Source organism: Meleagris gallopavo, chromosome 6 (genome assembly GCF_905368555.1).
Source record: "Meleagris gallopavo chromosome 6, MGAL_WU_HG_1.1, whole genome shotgun sequence".
In the NCBI taxonomy this organism is placed as follows: domain Eukaryota; kingdom Metazoa; phylum Chordata; class Aves; order Galliformes; family Phasianidae; genus Meleagris; species Meleagris gallopavo.
Window position 1 is genome coordinate 30472751 of NC_139409.1, and position 21274 is coordinate 30494024.

Consider the following 21274-nt stretch of genomic DNA (forward strand, 5'->3'; position numbering starts at 1 on the left):
TCAGTGAGCCAGTACACAAACAACAGCTCTGCAAATTGCATAACCAACCATGCTTGCATATTGTTTTTCTCCCTACTTTCCATATTTAAAAAATCAGTTTATGCATCAGTGAAGTGCATTCACCTATGGGATGAAATGGAGCATCTGCTTAACAGCATATAGTAGCAGTCCATGACAGTAAGTGATTAGCCCATCCAACTGAAATCACAAAGTGTTTTAGAATCATTTAATAACTATCTAAGCCAGAACTTGGCCAGAAAACCACAATTAAATGCTTATCATCTTAAAAAAATAAACAAGTAAAACTCAACCACCTGCTCTCTCTCCCTATCCTCCCACAAAGATACATAATAAATTATTGAGGCTCACAAGTGGTCTGGACCTCAATTTTCTGTTATTTGTTTTTAATTCGAAAAATGCAGTACTTCCACTTACTGACTGCTCCTCAGGACTGATCTGCAGACTATAATCCATCCACTGCAAGGGCCTGGTTTGCCATGTACATCTTGGGCAGTGTCATCTTTGCAGGCAACCACCTTTCTCCTTGGTGCCGCTTGCTCCGTGCTCCTAGTAATGACTGACAAGCAGTCTGCAAAGATGCTGAGAAGGACCAGCAGCAGGAAGAGCTACCAGCAGATGAAGAGCACACATAGACAAAACTGATTCTATAATGAAGCAGCAAGACCACTGGCCTCTGAAATACTTGTTTTCTTACTTCTCCAATCCACATCTCTCAATGAAGTATGGGCTTTGGTATGAGGTTCAGGAAGCAAGGACAGAAAGGCAGCTCCCTTTGATCAAAGGAAGTCAAAGAGCACTCTCAAAACAGGACAGCCTCTCCTCTAGAGCTGTGAATACAGCTCTACTGGAGCATATTTATATAGACTGAAGGGTTTTCTTCTAAGTTAGCAAAATATTTTCACACTACAGAAACTATACTGACTTTTAATAGGTTAGTCAGCTGTCTTCTCTCCAGGACAACATCTTGTGAAGAGGAATTCATCAAAACAGAAATTATACTGTAGAATTTTAATATTAATAATTGACCCCAGCTTAATAAAATAGCCATAAATAGATCATCTTGAAGGTCAGTCTAACCCAAGTCAAATCATAAGTTAACTGAGGTAAAAGATACTGTGACAATTATGAATAAACATTGCCCTTTACACTGGGAGCTTAAGGAGGAAAATATTCAGAACCTTCCCCCATGGCTTTTAACTTGAGAACTTCAGTGACTTCATTTTTATCCTTAAACTCTTGGCAAAACCACAGCTGCAATGGAAAAGTTTAAATGAAAAGGTGTCACATATATAATATTTATGTAGCCAATACTAAAAATATGAAATACTCCACTGAAATTGATCCATACGTAGGATCCCTAAGAGACATGCAAGACTCGGGAAAGTGAGGTTTCTAAATTTGTGCACAAAGAATTGCAGCCAGTCGCCTTCATCAGAGCAATGCTGTGAGTGACCTAAGATAGCATGGGGGCTACAGAGCAGGGCACTCACACTGCCCAAGGTTAGAAGGCATCCTGTTTTCTGTGCTGTAACTGCAGCTCCAAACTGAGCCTTGACCAATGCTAAGGGTCATTATCCAAACATGAATGCAAGCCCCTACGATGTACGAGCCCCCTTCATACATCTGGCCCTCCAGAACCTTCACCATCTCCATGCTCCCCTTTAGACACCCTCTAAAAGTTTTGTGTCCTTCCTAGATGATGGCACCAAACTGCACCTGGTGCTGAAGGTAAGGCCGCACAGTACAGAGCAGAGCAGAGCAGGACGACCGCTCCTCACAGCAGGTGGCAGTTCTGGGGCGCCCCAGGTTACAGTTGGCCCTTTGGACTGCCAGGGCACACTGCTGGCTCATGTTCAACTTGCCATCAGGCAGAACGCCCAGATTTCTTTTTGTGGGGCTGCTCTCCTCTCTGCAGAGGTAAATATTCCACCTTTTAGTGGCCAGATTTAAACCTAGTTGTCCCAGAGAAACCTGTAACGAACACAAAAGGAAAACATAAACCATCTTAAAGACACAAATCTTTAGGTTCCAACAATAGGTTCCACAAATAACAAGCAACTTCCTTTCCAGTATGTGAAATATTACTTTAATTATATATTAAGGATAAAACATCTGTCCTATTGCAATGGCTTTCCACGAGTTATGTTAAAAAGATGCCATATTCTGCTTTCCTATTTTTTTTCCTTTTAAAAAGCTATCACCTCTTATTTTCAGCATTTTCATTAGCATAAAAATGCACAGCCTGTTTTGTTATTTTCTTTCAGTATAGAAAGGCATTCAAACCACTGGGGCTATATGAGTAACAGCAGTTGAATACAAACCTTAACACGGTCTGTCATAATTGTACAGCGTAGTGCTTGTTCATTCACCTCAGCATCTGGGAAATCTAACGTGAATTAACCAATAATGCAGGTTTGCAACCAAGGAAATTAAAGAATACCACTCTGCAAAGTGAATTGTTTAGTTCTAAGGGAACACCATCGGCTCATAAGTAAATCAAGCCTTCTCCTCAAGGTGCATACATTTGCAACTATCTAAATACTTTCCTTTTAACTTCACTGGAGCTGATCTTACTTGATACATAGATTTCCTTGATGGATTTCCAAGCCACACACCACAGCACCCCACCCAAGATTCTGAAGCCCGTGTCCTACAGAAACAGGAGCAGAACCAAAAGTGAAAGCAGGGATACTTTTGTTAAGCCAGAAATAAAAAAAACGTGCAGGACTGACTCATATTTTAATCAGTCTCTAACTGATGATTCTATTCTTAACACAGAAATACACAAAAAGCAGTACTTAAAGCACTTAAAAAAATGAGTAAAATCTACTCAAGGTGTTTTCAGCTTGTGCTCAATTTGCAGCAAAGCACAGGGGTTAAAGATAAGGCCGTGTTTTCTAGCAGTTGATTATGGATGAGAGGGACTTACCAGGATATGCTCCAGCCAGAAAAAAAAAAAATAAATAAAGGAAACTCAGAACCTACCCTATAGCCTGGAGCAAGCTCATGCATTTTCTGCAACAAGAAGAAATGCTGTGCGTCTCCAATGAATGGAAGCCACACGATGGCACCTCTTCCCTGTGCACAGACAGCAGCACCCGCACCTACCCAGGGGCACCAGAAAGCAGCAGAGATGCCAGCCCAGACACTGCCAGCTGCTCCTACAGTACTAGAGTAGCCACAGGCTGCAGGCACCATTTGGCAAGCAGACTAACCCCAGCCTCAGGCACAACAACGACTGGGGGTTCTGCAGAGCTTCCTGAGTCACTTGGAGGGGCGGAGGGGTGGGTTTGCCTTAGGTCTCCTTCAGCTGTAGTTAATCAAACGCAGGCATAATTCCTCAGATGTCGTAACACATGGGCTAATTAAGAAGTATTCTCAACTTAGTAATTCACTGAACACTGACTATGAAACAAATCATTATGCAAAAAAAAACACAAGAGACACTGCAATTCCCCGTCAGCTACCATGGTCACTGTCGCTAAGCTATTTTACTCATTACTCAACATTTCACGTGTCACCACTCACAGCCCTGACAAGCTAAAGGATACTGTTAAAGACAATTATCTTAATCAAATACATTTAGCAGGAATACATAATAAGCCTGATTACAATAGGAAAAATTCAAGAGTACTTACCAAACCTATTTTTAGTCCCATAATAACTGCCAAAATGGTATTAAGTTCTAAGTAGAACCCCAATGGCAGGCTTTAAAGTAAAATGTCACCAATATCAATCAACCCACTTCAATAATAGCTGTGACAGTAAAACTTTCGATTCACTGAGCCAATCCAGTCTTCCTGTGCCCTGATTTCAATCAGTATAATACATGCACAACAACACCACATCTTTTTAACGCAGGAAAAACTCCAAAGGTAAATCCTCCATAGCATATACAAATACAGGTATCAGACTAATTGGTCTCCTAATTTTTTTTTTCTACTCTTCTCATTAACAAGAAGTCAAACAAGAATAAATGTGCTATTGAAATGTGTTGACGATGCAAAACAGGAGATGTTGTTGAAACAAATGTAAACAGAACGGCATAATGGAAGATGTGGTGACTCTGAGGACTGGAATATAAGGAGAAGGATGTAAAGCAGCAGCCTGAGATACAAGGTCACTCCAACAGTAGCAAGATGAGGAGCTTCAATGAAGAAGAATATGGACTGCTGTGTCAGTTGTCAGACTGAGTATGAGGCTGACCTACATGCTTGGCTCAATCAAAAGGTATCTATGAACCATCAATGTATTTTAGCCATGAAAAGAAGTATGGGAAATTCTGAGTATTTCCAACAAGGAATTTCTAGTGTCCTGGAGAAACCTCATTTACAGCACTATGCTTCCTCCAATCCTGGCATGAACTGATTCGAGGAAAGTTACTTGAATGAGGTAAGCAACTGAAAGCTTCTTATGAGAGATGGATAAAAGTTTACCAAAATGTAGGCTAAGAGGGGTTAGGATGCTTCATTTAATTAAAACAGATTGCATATAATTTGACTTTTTTTCCTGCCAAAGAAGAGTTTTCTGCAATAGCACAACAGCTGCCAGTGCCAGAATATATGACAGATCTCTCTAATACCCTCCAACCCTCCAATTATTTTCAGCTCAGGAATTTTCCAGCCTGATGAGGATTATCTATTATCTATGTTCAATAAATTTCCCTTCCACGAATTTCCCCAGTCTCCTCTGAACTCATGTAAACTCCCAGCCTTCATATCCTAACTCCTTGATCTATTTTCAACCTGTAACCTTACTGTCAGTTAACATGCTGATTTACACACAGGAGTTATCACCCAAACAGAGACAGGTTCTCTTGGTGTAGGAGCATCTGAGAACATTTGACTGGCTGAAGACCGTTGGGAGCCTCACATAAGTCATTACAGAATCTCAGAAGAGAAGACAGTCGTGGTATCTCATCAACCAAGCAAGGTTGAAGGCCTGCCCATGGTGAGCGTTTGTACGTGTCTGCAACATCAGAGCAACAGAGTATCCGAGTAGCTCTGTGATCCACAAAATATTTTCCAACAGCACTATTGTGACAAAGAGCAATGACTGTCCTCACAAACAGTTAACACTATATATACTATATACTATAGCCAGAGAGGACAGCAAAACCAGTTAATAGCTTAAATACTCATGCCTACTGACTGTATACGTAACACAAGCTTCAAGGAGGCAAACTGGAAAAATAGAAGGCTCCTACTCTGCAAAGGTTGTGAGAAAGCACGCATATGGGGAACAGCCGCACAAGGCACACTGAGCCAATGAAATGCATCCCTCCTCTGCTCCTGCACGAGCCCTAGTGGGCTGCAACATGCTTACAGGCCCCATCAAGGAACCAAGCTAAATCCACCCACCCTCCAAAAGGCAATAAATAAGTAAATAAAATAAAACCAGCACCGCAAAAGGCTGGATCACTTTCTGCTGTTTTATCTGGCAGGAACAAAGCACCAAGCAGAGGAAGAGGAATAGAGCCCATCCCTCCCTCAACTCACTGCAGCCAAACCTCCACAGCCATCGCAGACATCTGTGCTAGACCTGCCCTTAGACCAAACAGAAGGAAATCCACCGTCAGGGACAACGCCAACATCCAGTTCAAAGTTCAGGAGCTCTAAAAAAGCATTGGCCCTCCCAGCAGAGGGATTAGAGCCTTATCTAAATGATGGGAGTAGTGCAGTGCATTGTTATCTACCTGGACCCACCAAACAGGAAAGTGCAAGCAGGGTGATTGCTGCAACCTTCTGACAAGGTGCTTTTGCATCTCTGTGTACTTCACGTGTATTAAAATCAGTTGTGTCCTTACACAGAAAGCCAAAATGCCCACTCGTATTCTGGTCTTTGGGTTCACTGAATGGAAAGAAGAATGCTCAACTCATTTCATCTCCGTTTTTTTCTACGTTTTCCAATTATCCCCGTCTCTGGACACAAGTTGTCAAACAGTCTGATGTCAAGGGTCATGGCCCAAACTGATTTAAAAAAACGCATTCCACCCCACACTGGTTTGCAAAATTTATTCCATTTTTTGTATACTACTCAACGCTTTCCTACACCACAGGAAGTATTCTAACAGCATGCAGTGAAGTGTATCCTTAAAATAATTATAGCACCCTTAATATTTCCATTATATTTTATTATCCATATCGTCTAAGCACGCATGCATACAGATTATCCTTGTTTTATAGATGAGGAAGCAAACTGCACCACAGGCAGTACCTCAGCAAGTCAGCACTAGAGGCAGAACCCTCTGCTCAGAGGTCATCATATTTTTCTAGGAAATTAAACAAACTGGAATTTCAGCTAGTCAGCATTTACTTGAAAACAGCGCACCTCTGTGAGCAACATTCCTGGTGAAACCAGCTGGACAAATAAAGCTCCCAGCTTGGTGTTTGAACAAACAAAAAAGCACAAATAAAAAGTCACTGGAGACTAAGTTCAGACTGAAATTTTGAAGGAGGGGGAAACGGTGATTTCATAAGCAAATGACACTAATTGAATTTGGATTCACCAGAAATACATTGTTAAGCTGGAATTGAGAGATCTTGGTTTCATATTTGTTTTAACGAACCTTTCCATAACCTTATTTTAAAGCTTTTTCAATGTAATAGTCAGGTTTAAAATTATACCCTAGGACACCTCAGCATACACCTGCAGGAATTCCAGCTGGATCCTGGGGAAAGGCAGAACCCTGCAGACCAGGAGGTGGCAGAGCAGGCAGTCCCCTCCTCACATAGCGCTAAGTCACTGGCACAGCATCTCCACATAGCATTGCCCACTGCCCCCAGTGCTGCTGGGTTGGCTCCTGACCGACCAGCTCACAGCCTCGCTATCCTCTCTCCAGCCATCTCCCTGCCTGGGTGGACAGGTCAAGAATAACTCTGCAAGACAAAGCAGAGTATACCACCATGATGCAAGACCACAGATGACAACAGCACTGAATCTTTTTCTCTGCCTGTGCAAAACACAGCACATCTGCTCATATGGGCAGAGCTTCAGCTGTCAGGAAGCAAAATAGGACCAAGACTTCAGCAAAAACGATCAAGGAACTATGTGACCCAGAAGCCACCCTGCCCTCTCACCAGGGTGTGAACTCGCCAACTCCAAATATTTACATAGTAAGTGCTCATAGTAGAATCATAGAATCATTAGGATTGGAAAAGACCTCTAGGATCACTTCGTTCAGCCGTCATCTGATCACCACCAAGCCCACTGAGCCACATCTACCCTTTTCATGCTTATTAAATGCTTTCGGTAGCAATGAAGAACAACCACGATGATGGACCTGAGCCTGCTTTGCACAGCACGTCGCTGAAGTGCTGTGAATCACCTATACCAGAACTGTGTTTAGATGTACTCCAAACGAGCCAGACAGCTGTCCTGAGATGCTCTTTGCCTCCTCACAGGAGGCTCAGCCCGCTGCTCCTGCAGTGTGCTTTAGAGGTGGAATAAATCAAACTCATTTCAGAATCTGTAAAATGTCTTATCTTCACTGGAAGATAGATACTTGTCATAAACACTGTGCTAGGGCAAAGGAGGCCTGGCCATTGAAAATGGACTAAATCTCCTTAGCCTCGTCTTGGATGGGCAGTTGCCAGGTGGATTACAATTTAACCTGAGCAAAAAAAATCATCGGTAACCTCCACACAGACTGGTCTTTATTCTGCATGTCAGACTCACTTCAGAAAGAACCTTACTCTCAAACAGGGCTCTGAATTAAAACATTACTCACAAATAGCCATTCTGCCATAAATTGTGCGCAATCTTAGCCCTATTTATCTTCCTCACGTGTATATCTTCCAACAACAAAGCAGGAAGTTTCACTTGAAATTCACTCTGTACTCACATGGGTAGAGCACCACAACACTGATCTGGGTACAGACACACATTGAGCACAGAGCTGTGGGTCAGCACATCGCAGCCACACGGCAGTTCACCCCATTCCCTGCACGGATGAAGCCAGCCCCTTCATTATGGCTATGGGATGGCGGGGCTGAGGCCAGGTTTGGCCTGTCAGTGAATTTTCTGTGACTTGACAGCAGTGCCCCCCCACGTACAGCTCCAAGAAGGAGCGAGAGGTTCTCGTGGCGGCTCCCAGACGTGGAGGCCACGCCGTGCATTGCCAGGGCGCCGCACGCACCAAGCACTGAGGCCGTGCTGTGAGCCAACCTCGAGCCCAGAGTGTCACACCAGGGATCCCTGCAGCCTTCCCCGCCCCACAGCCTCACTCTCCGTCGGAGACGCGGACGGCACCACGAAGCCTCTCGCTCCGGCTTCAAGAGCTCGAGGCCGCGCTGAACTTCACGGCTCCGGTCCCCGAGCGTGTCCGCGGAGAGCCGAGCACGGACCCCGGGGCACGGCCGGCGCCCACCCACGGCGCTGCTCGATGCTCGCCGAGGGTCGCCCCGCGGGCACCTCCTCCCGGGGGCCGCCCGCCTCCCCGCTGCCCCGCTCCGGGCACCGCCCCGCCCGCTCGCCCGCCCGCCCGCCCGCCTGATCCCCGCCGCGGCGGCCGCTGCCCGCGGACTGCCCGCGCGCTTACCCGCTGCCCGGCGGCGGCCGCGCTCTTCCTCCGCAGCGTCAGCCCGCTCCGCAGCAGCGCCGGCAGCTCCCGCAGCTTCTGCCGCAGCTGCACCGGCGGCGGCTCGTGGGCTCCGCCGCCGGGGCTCCAGCTGCGGGCCGGCTCCGCGCCCTCACACGGCGGCGGCATCTTCACGGAGCCCACAGCCATGCCGCATCCCGGCCGCGCTCCGCCGCGCGCGCACGCCCGCCCGCCCGCTCCGCCCGCCTTCCCCCCGCGGCGCCCCGGCCCCGCGCCCACCCACGGCCCCCGCGCACCGCGGCCCCGCCGGGCGGGCGGCCCCGGCAGGCGCAGGAAGCCCCGCCGCCCGCCACCTTGCCCGCCCGCCGCCGAGCTGCCCCCGCCCCGCGCCGCCGCTCCGGCAGCGGCGGTGCGCAGGTAATGGCAGGGCGGAGGAGGCGCGGGCGGGAAGCGGCAGAAAGTCCGGTTAACTCCTTTGCGCTCGGGGCCGGCTGCGGCTGGAGGCTGCCGGGGGTCGGAGAGAGGGCTGCGAGGGGTGAGGCTCTGCCCCGCCGTGTCCCGGGCTCAGCGCGCTGTCGGAGGAGCTGGGCGGCTCGTCTCAGGTGGGCGGCCGGCTCCCAGTCATCCTGTACTTCCTAGAGGAGCTGAGCTGGGAGCCCTCGCTGCCAGAAACTGATTGATTTACTACTTGAATAGAGAGAAAAGAAGCATTCTTCTGCCTACGGCATTTATCTGGAACATGGTACCTTGCATTCCGGAGGCTTTATTTCACCTCTGGAGTCTGCATCGACCATCTCAGTGGCACAGGTGTTTCCTTCCTTTCTGCTGGGCTCTAGCCTTACCTGCGCAGTTCAGAGACACTAATGTGAGATGGGATTCTCCTTACATACATCATCTGCCACATAGCCACAAATAAGGCTGACCTGTTCCTCTAGATTAGATTCACCAGGTCCTAAATGTCTCAATAAGTGACATTACAGTCAAGGCAATCTCACAGAAAAATTGTGGAAAGCTGTCCTCCTGACCCAACCATGAGGTCAGAGTCTCAGGGACCAGTACCACCAGTCAACCAACCCCACAGGGAGCTGGCTTCGCCAGCAAAAAAAAGAAAAAAAATAGATGGGATGGGATGGGATGGGATGGGATGGGATGGGATGGGATGGGATGGGATGGGATGGGATGGGACGGGACAGGACGGGACGAGACGGGACAGGATAGAATAGGATAGAATAGAATAGGATAGAATAGGATAGAATAGAATAGAATAGGATAGGATAGAATAGAATAGGATAGGATAGAATAGGATAGGATAGAATAGGATAGAATAGGATAGGATAGAATAGGATACTTTTCTTCACCTGTTCTTCCTAAGCCAACTCAGCTGGGATCTCAGAGGTATCCATACTGGAAGGGAGGTGGCAGATGTATCTGGGCACAGAGGCACAGAATGGCCCCTTTTAAAAGCAGTGTGACATGGAGTTGTGTGTTGCATGGATACAGCAGCAGTAGTCCAGACTTTCTTAGAATTATAGAATGATAGAAAGGTTCGAAAAGACCTCTAAGATTATCCAGTCCAACCATGCAACCCATCCTCACCATGCTCACTAAACAGTGTCCCTCAGTACCACATCTGCACAGTTCTTGAATATCTCTGGGGACGATGAGCCCACCACTTCACTGGGCAGTCATCAGCAATCTTTCAGGGGAAAAAAACAATTTCTAATATCCAACCTGAATCTCCCCTAGTGCAACCTGAGGCCATTAACTCTTGTCTAATCAATCAGTCAATCAATGGCATCCCTCCTTTTCACCTTCACAGACCTGACAGCAGACTGCTGCAAAAAGATGATCCTGCCTGCAACCCGTGAGCTTGTGCTCTGCTGAACCAGGTACCCAGCGGACTCCAGCCAGCTGGTCAATCTGCTGGAAAAATTACACTTCAGAAAATAATGAGTTTTCCATTGGCCAGAGCTGAATTGATCCACCTTGTGACCACACAGCTGCAGGATCGAGGCAAGCAGCAACCTGCAAGTGAGGAAAGCAGAAGTACTCCTTTCAGCAGCCATCTGTCATTAAAGAGCTCTGTTGCATCCTGTGCGTGCGACTTTGCAAGCAGTGCAAAGCGCTGAGCCAGGTCCTGCTGAAAGGGCAGGGTCTGTGCAGCCACATGCTGCTGCCACCTCCTTCCTGCTAGTGCCAACAGGCACTGGCCGTAGCATGAGCTGAAGCAGGGAACTGATCCATCTGAAAGGTAACTGTAAAACATTTTCAGCCATTTTACCTGCCTGCTATGGCCCATTACATGAGACCTATTGCTGATATAACAGACAGAAACAGGGCAGGAATGTGCTCCTCAGTGTCAGACCTAACTTGAATGAGGTTTTCCATGGACACCGCAAGCCTCGTGGGATTATGCTGTTTTAGCTGAGGCTGTGCTGCACAATCAGATATGAGGAACACGAAGAGCTGTTCTGTGCAATGCCTCGTGTCCCAAACATTTCTATTATTTCCTTCAACTTGTGCTCTCCAACTGCCCTGCAATGTGTTTTTGACAGCTGTGTTGCCTGGCAGCCACTTTGTCACAGCTCAGAATGCAATTACGAAGAGAGATGTATCTGCACCCAAAAGAATAATGGATCCTTCGTGTGTAGGGTTTACGAAAGGCCCACGGTCTTTGGCTGAGTCTTCACACACTACTGCATTGCAAATAACAGTAACGTAACTCAGTAAAGCATGTCTTAATGTGACAGACTGGGGTATAAGCAGAAGTAATTTGATTATGTTAAGAAAGGATAAAATTGTGCCAATGCTCAGAATTTATTTCTTTTTTTTTTAAGCCAAGCAAGGTCCAAGCAAGGTAAGTGTACCTTGAGACCTATTTCTCTTATCTAAAGAGAAATAAATATGCTCTGCAGAATACTTTAGAACAATTGGCTGCTTGATAATATAATTTGGACAAATAGTGATCACAAAGATTGAGTAGGTAGCAGTTAGGTCTTTCTATTTCTAGTTTGGATCATCTCAATTCTTTGGAAGATCATGATAGGAATTGTCTAGAATTAAATCTGATATTGGTTTATTGTTGTTGTTGTTGTTGTTGCTGTTGCTATTAAGTCATAAAAGATCTATCTTGGTAAGCAAACATGATCCCTATCCTTTTTCTTACAGGAAAAGGGGAGAGGAGATCAAAACTAGGTCTGGTCAGGAAGTATTTGACAAAATAGAGTTTCATTTGAAAAAAAAATAAGAAAAACAAAGCCAGTATGTTGTACCCAAAATGTTTTTCTCAAAGTACCTTGATTTCAGTGAACTTTTGCTGAATCTAGAGCAGGCCGCTGGGGAGCTGGTCTCCATCCTCAGCAGGCTTGGTCCCAGATAACTACAGATTTCCAGCCGCTCGCAGACATCAGCAGTAGCACAAAAGGAATTTCAGTTCCATCTGCAGGCACGCTGGAAATTCCAGTTCTCCAGAAAGTTTGAACACTTAATTTGGTGGAACATATACCGAAATCAAGGACATAAGCCCTTAAGTGCTTCTTCTTGGAAGTCTAGGTTTGGGTATACCTCCTAGAGTAGGGCCCAGAGTTTTGTTCTCTCACTTTCAAGAGACTTTATATAAATATAGGAACATGTATGTTTAAATCAATACAGGATGGACTCTGGAGACCTAAGCAAGTCTACTGAAGCTTAACAGATGTGGGGCCTGACAGTGTCTGATTTTTTTTTTGAATGTTTGTTTTTCTTTCAGATAACACAATCAAAAGAAATCCTGTGAAAACAATACAAGCCATTTCATGCCTGTATGTGCTTAATATCAGTTCTTCAGTGGATGATTACAAAAAGAATTACACAGAATCAGAGAATTTGTTGCAAAACATAATAAACATTTATTTTGGACTGTAAATATCATGAGTTCCTGGCTCTGTCTCAACTAACAGTAGATATCACTTTGGTTTTCACTTGCACTAAGTGCAAATAGATGATGCAAAAGAACTGGGATGTATAGGAGTGCAGGGGCCAGATGATAGACTGTGATCCTGAGCCAGCTGCTTGCAGCAGGCCTTTTGATATACCTGGAGAAATTAAAAAGAAAGCAAACTTTTCCAAAGCAACAACAATCATCATACAACACCACCCATTGTACAATCAGCCATACATTGCTTCCTCTTCCCCGGATGGTCGGTTCTGCTGGAGTGGAGAAGGAGGCAATGCTTTCCTACCCGTTCAGAGAAAGAGTCAGATGTATTCTTCCCATCTCTTCAGAAAGCAAGTGAGCAGGCTGTTCCCCATAACACTCCCATACCCCTCACACAAGGGCAGGTGACAGCCAAGCACCACGGCTGCAGGCACACACAGCAGGATGCTGGCACCTCTCCCTGCAACATGCTCTGTTTTGGAAAGTCTTCTTCCAACTTCAAAACCAAGCTGTTAATCTGAGAGTTGCTAGGAGTCCCATTTTGGCTGAATAGCTTACTGCAGACTTCTGAGTTTTCAGTTCCCTTTCACCTGGTCGGTGGGATCCCAATTATGTTTTTAATCTTAGTTATTACTAACTTACTGTGGATATGCCATATTTTTCAAGGAGCTGGTTGAGCTGTAGCTGTCTCTGTTCATTTCAGGGGAGTTGGACTAGATGACCTTTAAGGGTCCCTTCCAACTCAAAAGATTCAGTGATTCTGGTCATCTATACATTTTGTGTATAAGTCTTTGATTTTGTTTCTCAAGTTTTGGTTTATTTGTTTGTGGGCTTTTTTAAGTAACATTTCCAGTTGGTTTGCACCATGTCATTGCGTAGATCAAATATACGGTGAATTCAGTTCAGAAGCACTGCTTACGGCATTTCAGAGATGTGAAAGGCCTACAAATCATAACATAAGCTCAGTTAAGGAAAGATCCTGGAGGAAACAGGGCATGACTTGAAAGACAACAGAACTGGAGAATAACTCCAAAAAAAGGAGGGAAGGAGTGGAAGATAAGGAGATATATGAGTAGTTTAATGATTCGTGTGACTCAGAGCTGGAAGGGCTGAGGCTGCTGGTATTTACACAACCCCCAGCTTTCACCTGACAGCCCATGAATTCCCTCAGCACGGTGTCCAGCCTGCTCTGCAGCACCCCATAGGTCTATATCCCTGTGTCCACTTCAGGCTTCAGAGCCTGATGCATCTTCAGAGGACAGCTTAGCCCATGCCGTGCCAGTCTCTCATGCAGAGAATCAGGCCTCACTCCCCACTTATGGCCCTTTGATGATTAGAAATGAGAGAGCTCCTGAGCACCCTGAGCCTCAGGGCCTGTTACTGCTGCAGCTGAACCCAGAGTCAGTAGACATGGGATGGGGGCAGCTGGGTCGGGGGTGTTTGTCATCCTAAGGAGATATCTGCTTGCATTTCCTTTTGTTGTTTGGTCCTTTTCAAGGATCATTGGGCCCTGGCGACAGGGGGTACATTATTTTAAATACAGCCCAAAGCATTGTTTGGTACATAGCAAAACTTTTGGCTCAGTACAAAGAAAAGGAGCAACATGTTTGCTTTGGTAATTGTGATTGCCAGAGCTAATGAACCTGACTGGCTCTTCAGTTTGATTTGTCTTTTTAACATACTTGGAAGCAGGGGACCTTATGACCCCTCCGGGAAATTAAAACCCTTAAAGCTCTCGTGTTGGCCTTTTCTGTCAAAGCAATGTCATTGAGCTATTGGTATTACCAGCCAAAATTAAACTCCAAAGCCAGTAAGATTCTCAGTGGAATTATTTTGTATTTCTTTTCTTTTGTTTGTTTACCTAAACACAAATCTCAAAACAAATCAGTATCTTTTAATTAAAATATATTAAAAAAAAAAGGTAACAGATGAACCCATGAAATCTGGACATTTTTCTGCAATCTGCAACCAGCAGTCAGGTTTGCTTATTCCCAGGCACCAGAGCATATGTATGAGTTTTTTTTAATAATGTCATATGTGAGAAGTTTTATGTACTTTTACAGCAGAGATTGTGTGATTTTGAAAGACACAGATTGCAATTAGGTGTGAAATTCTCATTGCAAATCAGTGGACGACCTCACCTGAGTGACTGACTCTTAATCTGCATATTTATCTTCTCTTCTTTAGCCATTACATTCCATATTTATATTTAAAATCATGTTTTCTGTTTTAATTCACATTTGTTTTTCTTTTCCATAGCTGTAAGTGTGAGGACGCTTAACTTGATTTTACAGAAATTGGGATTAGGACACCATGCTGTCTCTTTGTACACCTGAGACCTCTCTATGAATCTTCAAATGCTTAGGCCTACATCAAGCACATTTGACACAGGTATAAAAATCCAAAAAAAAACAACCCTCTTACATCCTTAAAAGTATTCTGAAACTAGGCAGTCAGCTAAGAGCAGTGGTTAGTGCCTCTCTGAGGTAAAAAGTGCAGCATCTCATATGAAACATTGGCAAATCTGGATAGGGTCATAAAAGCAGGGCACAAATCCATAAAAAATCAAGCTCCATTGATTCCCCTGGTCACAGAACTGCTACAGAACTGTGATGCATGTGTCCTTGTTTCTACAGTATATATATTCCCACAATATCCATGCAGCTTTCCCATCAGCCAGCTACCTTAATGTGACAGCAATGACTTTTTCATGATTATATTATCATCTGCAAAAGGATATTTGCATATATGCATGCATATTTATAAAAGGGCCCCTCTTGTTTTAAGTACACTGTCAGTATCTCTCACTGCCTTCATGTGAACAGACCTTCACCCCAGATAATCTCTTTGATGAAGGAAAAATACAAAAGCACATGCCAAATATTTTGAGTTTGCAGCATTAACCTGGGTCAGTGTTGACAAACTGTTCCCAGGGATGGTAACATCAGTAAAATATTTTCACTCCAGTTTTTTGAGAGGTTGGAAAAATCAACAAAAGGATATCACAAGACTCGTTGCCAAAAATAATATTGTAGTTTCAAACACATGACCATCTCACATCTTGTGAGTAATGAAATGCTTTAAAACATTTTCTTTAATTTGGTGTGTTGGCATCGTGTTCTGTTTCTTGTTTTCTTTTAAACATCTTTGCTTTTTCCTGCTGAAATAAGAGTACCACAGATGTTGAAAAGAGAGAGTGAGGCAGATGACTGGACCAGAAATTCTGATGGGGCTTCACAAGAATCTCTGCCTGTACAAGGGATGCTGTAGGTTTGTTCAGTGACTTGATAAGCTTCTGTGGTTTTGTTAAAGATAACATGTCCTCCTGTTGGAGGTGGTTAACTACAGCCAAGGTAGCACCATCAGAGTTAACAGGGCCACAGACAAGTCCAGATGGCTTTTTCATTTACCATTTGGAGGTTTTGCTCCAGTGAATCTGCAGGTTCACGATGGTGTGCAGTAGCTTTGAGGTCACATGTAACAACCAGGAGTCAGAGCCAAGGTAGGAGCAGTCCTGGTTTTGCATCTGTCTGCAGCAAAAGGTCAGGAACAGATCGTATCTGGCAGTGCTGCTGCACAGGAGCTTGTAATAATCATCCAGGGGCAGCACGATCTCCAGGAGACCAAGCACTCACAGGGTAAGTGCTCGTGGTCTGCTGAGTGGCTTTTGAATGGACCCACACAAGGGCACTTTGAACTTTGTGTCCAGAGTTCTGCTCTGATGAGCCCTCAAATCTTAAACCAATAGCCCTCCTAGGATTCCCCCATAAACTCTGATTGTTCATCTACCCCTAAGGGATAACATTTCCTTATTAGAAAACACGTTCAAAGGAGATCTTCCGTTATTTTTGCAATGACCCGATCAAGGAAGAAGTAGACAGCAGGGATGGAGAAAGATGGGTGAGTGGTCAGAACAGCTCACTCACTGCTGAGATATCCAAAGTATCCAGAGAAAAGAAGAAATTGGCTTTGTCCTCCCTACCTCAATCACCTGCTTTTCAGCCTCTTCAGTTTACAGACACCCTGTATATATCTGAAAGGTAGTATGAGTCAGAGTTAAAGAAAGGCAAACCAGCGTGCTCTAGGACATGAACCACTTGACCCAGTGGAGAGGGACCATCCACGAAGATTAGAGATGTTTACTTGTACAGAAGAGTGGGTGTCTCCAAGAGCATCAGCTGCAGAGGCTGAAGATGTTTATGCTTTTTGATCTTGCCAGGTGTGCTTCTATGCCAGAACAGTACTAGCTCTGGGGCATGCATGTATTTAGCTGCCTGGAATGTGCAAAGGTCAACAGGGAGCACCCAGAACCATATGACAGGACACCTACAGGCCAGGTCCCTGACAAACCACATCAGCAGTCATACAAAACCAGCCAGAGCAGTAAACGCATAGCATTCTTCTGGACCTATGCACAAGAAAGACATAAGATGAATTTTCTTTGCCCATGAGAAAAATCTGTTTCTAACTGAAGCCCTGGAAAAAGTCCTTTTTCGTACTCTGCCTGTGAAACATTTGCAGCATTTTCTGAGCCTTGGATACACTACGATGGTAAACGATGTTGTATCTGTAACTGTAATGAAATAAAATTATGAAGTCATACAAAGGTTAAGCTATTTCTAACAATGTACTAAACCAAATTAGTCTAATTGACTAAGTTGACGTTAAACTTATTAACTTATGGACAAGCAATTCCGGAGCTATCTAATGATGTATTTAGCTAACCACACAAACAACAGCATGTATCAAAGCAAATTTAAGACAGACATTCTGCCAGCAAGAGGACTTGGCTAAACCAATACATTTGTAGCTGAGACTAATTTTTGAATTAGAGCTTCAATAATTTTATGGCAGTCTGCCTAGACTGTTGTGGTTAGACAATAGTAATTCTTCCCTTTTCTTCTAGTATTTTTACTCATTTGCAACACAATTTGTGAAGAAAGTGCCTTGAAAGCTAGCCCAGCAAGGCACATCACAATTAACACTCAAACCTTTAAGATAATTATTAAGAGAAATAAATTATTTCCCAAACATATATGTAACCTCATCAACACAATCAGATGTTTACAACCAAACACTTAACTCTATACATTGTCCTCAGCAGCACTCCTAAAAAGCCCTAACAGACATGAAAAAAAAAGCAAACAAAAATATTTGATCAGATATTTGAGTTTCTGCTTCCCAAATCTTGCAAAACTTGTTTCAGAAAGACTGACTTGCTGTATTGTTAATATATATATATAAGTAGCTTTCTGGTAACGACAGAGCAGTAAATTACTCTTACTGGGTTGCAGTGGTTCTGTTTCTTGCATTGTTTTGTTCTTCCAACCTCCTAGAAATGGAGAGATTAAATAACTGGTTTGTGTGTCTTCCCATGCTATTTCAACAAGCTGGTACAAAGCACCTTTTGCAGCAAAAAAATTTTTTAAGTGAAAAAAAAAAAAAGAGTGTAAGTGGTTAGTGAAAGTTAATTAAAATAGGATGAAATACAGTGAGTCCTTCTAAGATTATATTAGGCCTCTATTGCAAACCAAGAAAATCTTCCTATTAGCTTTTATTCGTGCTTCCAGTAAGTACTGATTACTCATTAAGTAATTCATGGAAAATTCTATTTTGGCAAGCTGGAATGCTATCTGAATGTAAAATTACTACAAATAAGTGGATCACGCAAAATCATAAAACTTGGCCTGTGAGCTCCACAGACAAAGCTGAGCCAACTTTGAGAATGTATGAGAACTTCTCACTTCAGCAGAGAGCTCCTAAGCACATCGGATCTCATTAAAGAAAAAAAAAAATCATTTAAAAAGTGACAGAAAACGAAACAGAACTGTTTGTCATTCAGATTGCTCCTATTTACATCTATTGGACAAAATCTTTCAGAGGTTGGTTTTCTGATGGAACACATCTACAGCTTCTTACTGTAAAAATGTTTGGTTCTTTCTTTTGCTCATCTCAGTAGGTGACTCAACGCTGACTTTACACTGACTCTAAACAATTTACAAAAGTATTCTTTCTCAAAGATCTGGAGGCTGAAGTGAACTCAGTGCTTGCTGTCAATGCTACAGCCACAGCAGCCTGGTGCAGATACAATCACTGTAGAGGCTAAAGGATCTGGTGGTGGCTGGTATCATCCTTTTCCTTCTGTGAGGCTTTTGTGATTGCACTGGACATATCTTCACTTCCTAAGTCAGTGTAAGAGGTCATGTCTCCACCCATTTATTCCCAGTTCTATATGACACAGCTCAGTGTGTCATACAGCCAGGAATAGCCTCCCTCACCATTTTATTTTTTTTTAAATTGTGGATTATTTCTACACTGGATTGGTTCAGTTAATTATGGCACAAGAGTAGCACTAAGCACCAGGGATGCAATCATTCAGAGCTACTTCACCATCCAAAGCATCCAGAGATGTAAGCACCAGAGGCTTACATCTTGAGCAGGAAATCATTAATTTAACTCCGTAGATAAACATTACAGGTGAGGGTCTCAGGAGAAATCTTCCTATCAACACTACTGGGAGAAGGAAGAAGGAAGGAAATGGTTTTTAAAGGGGGGTATGGTATCTTCATGACATGATGTGGTCATAATAACAGACAGCTCCTCTGATCCACAGTGGGCACCTGCAGTCCAATACCTGATCTTCAGAGATCTCCCACTTTCCTCATACTGACTTTCCATCTTAAGGTTTTGTTTATCTACAGCGTATCTGCATGTGAAGTGATTAGCCAGGCTCCCTTTACTGTCAGTGAAGAGAGACAGGTGTTTGTAGTTTGGATGAGGTACATCATACAAATAATTTTTCTCCACTCGTTATAAAGCAAACCAGGGCAAGCACCTTAAACCTAGACAGCTGCACTGCAGACACTCTAGGTTTTCATTCACACTTCTGCAGATGGGCATAAAAAGTAACTAAGGTTACTTAGTTGCAATACAGATTGACCATGTGCAGTGCAAGGAAATCAACAAATGGGCATTGTAGGCTGTTCCACAGTCATTCTGTTCCTCCCTGAAACTGCACAAATGTGTAAAGAGCATAAGCCAATTGTATTGCTGTTTCATTTTATTGTTTCTTTTCTTTACCAAGTCCCAAATTCCCCACCGCGTGTTCCGTGATACAAATCCATAGGCAAATACATTGATTATTTCTAATAAAGATCGTGTTGATTTCATATAAATTGGACATGAACTGTGATTGGTAGTTATCAGCATATCAATTGTCTATGCAAAATAAAGCATTTGAAAAGGCAAAGCAAACAAACCTCTCAGGTTAATATAAGTTACACCCTACCTGTTCATCTTGAATAACAATTGCATGCCTTAATTAAATAAACGGGCTTTATCTTTTATTACATCACAAGAAAATGATACACGTCTGCCTGTAAAACTATTTTGTAGGATCCACATGACAGGCTCAGACCTGAATACCCCTCTCCTACCTAAGTTACAGGAAAACAGTAATTTTCAGGAAAGCCATGTATAAGTGGGTCGTGCGATGTTTAACCCATTCTCTGGTGGCTGTATTCCTGCAGATGAGCAAACAGCCTGCAGTCTGAGGATGCAGCCCTGACTTACTGCATTGGCCATACAGCAGAGAGCAGAGGAAGGGGGGGATAAGTCACGCATTTGCATGCTGCTGCAGACTCCAGAGTATATGAAAGAAGTTGGCAAGCAAATTCACGGTGAACTAATTCAGACATTTCATCCAGTTTAGACAACACTGTGGTGAGACTGCTGAAGTAAAGCCACCAAGTGCTTCCCTCTTTCTTCTTTAGGACTGTTACAGATCATCTGTGGCCAGTGTAACTTGTCAGATCCCGCTTGCCAATGTAATCAACATTACAGCCATCACAACCACAATACCTACAGACCATTATTTCATTAGGACATTCAGTCTAAGTCCAGAGCTCTGTCTTTACCACTAAGGCTCCAACAGGCACTAAAGTTTGCTAAAATGCACACCCTCTTTCCCAGACTCTATGGGATGTTACCAGGAACACCTCTGACAGCCAGCACACTGACTATCATAAGACTCTGTCTTCCTACCAGCTACATACGCCTCCATAGCCTTCTGGCACTGCACGTGTTTCCCTGTCAGAGGCATGCAACGTGAGTGCCAAATGGCTGAAAATAAAAGCTGAAGCTGTCCTATCCTCCCATGAAACCTTTCTGCCCACCTCTCACTATTGATGCTGCCAAATCTCTCCTCAAGCCTCCCCGTGATTCACAGATGGTTTAATCAGTTCTGAACAGTTAGATCTTGTGATTGAACGAGCATTTGAAATGCAAGGCACTGTTACAAAGGGTACCAAGCATTCCCAGCAGCCCAGCAAGACTCCAAGGGCCTGGTACTTTCAACCAGCATCAAATTTTATGCACTCAGGAGAGGGCACGAGCCAAAAACAGTGAATACGACATCTGCTTTTCCCCTGCCATGATAAGCAGGTGTCACTTGACCAAAATAGCCGAGCTGGAAACCACATGAAAAAAACTCTTCTTCAAAGGTCTGATTTGGCATGCAAAATGTCCCAGGTGTGTGGGTAATGGCCTGCTATTGGCTGTGGCCAACTGATGTCCACTCTGTTTCTGAGCTCAAAGAGAAAACAATGAAAGATCAAGTATAGCCTTTTATAACTGAAGCTTTCTGTCTGTATTTAGAGCCATAACATGGATGTGAAACCATTTTAGTAGATGTAAAATGTCCACTACTCAGTAGATAGATAGTACTTTCTCACACTCCTGGAACTGCAATTGATGTCTCAGATACTCAGCCCTTTTCCCTGAGAGAGAAAGGCCTGGCC

At 43.9% G+C, this 21274-nt stretch overlaps 1 protein-coding gene and 2 long non-coding RNA genes across 6 annotated transcripts in view; 1 reads left to right on the forward strand and 2 right to left on the reverse strand.

Moving 5' to 3' along the window:
* RAPGEF5 (Rap guanine nucleotide exchange factor 5) overlaps window positions 1-8840 on the reverse strand; it is a 150855-nt gene extending 142015 nt beyond the window's left edge. For 3 of the 4 annotated variants that reach the window (XM_085226177.1, XM_085226176.1, XM_085226175.1), the window contains exon 1: window positions 8561-8839. In XM_085226177.1, the coding sequence (XP_085082303.1) occupies window positions 8561-8749 (189 nt within the window). In that variant the 5' untranslated portion in view covers window positions 8750-8839. Of the gene's footprint in view, window positions 1-8560 lie in introns of all 4 variants that reach the window. The other variant, XM_085226174.1, reaches the window with a different exon arrangement.
* On the forward strand, window positions 8746-12464 carry LOC146544122 (uncharacterized). The gene is made up of 2 exons (XR_014883879.1): window positions 8746-9367; window positions 10380-12464. It is a non-coding gene; the product is annotated as an uncharacterized LOC146544122 (long non-coding RNA).
* A 108-nt stretch (window positions 12465-12572) lies between these two features.
* Window positions 12573-21274, reverse strand: part of LOC116216750 (uncharacterized) — a 41502-nt gene continuing 32800 nt past the window's right edge. The window contains exon 4 of the long non-coding RNA XR_014883880.1: window positions 12573-13418. This is a non-coding gene — a long non-coding RNA (uncharacterized LOC116216750). The remainder of the gene's footprint in view (window positions 13419-21274) is intronic.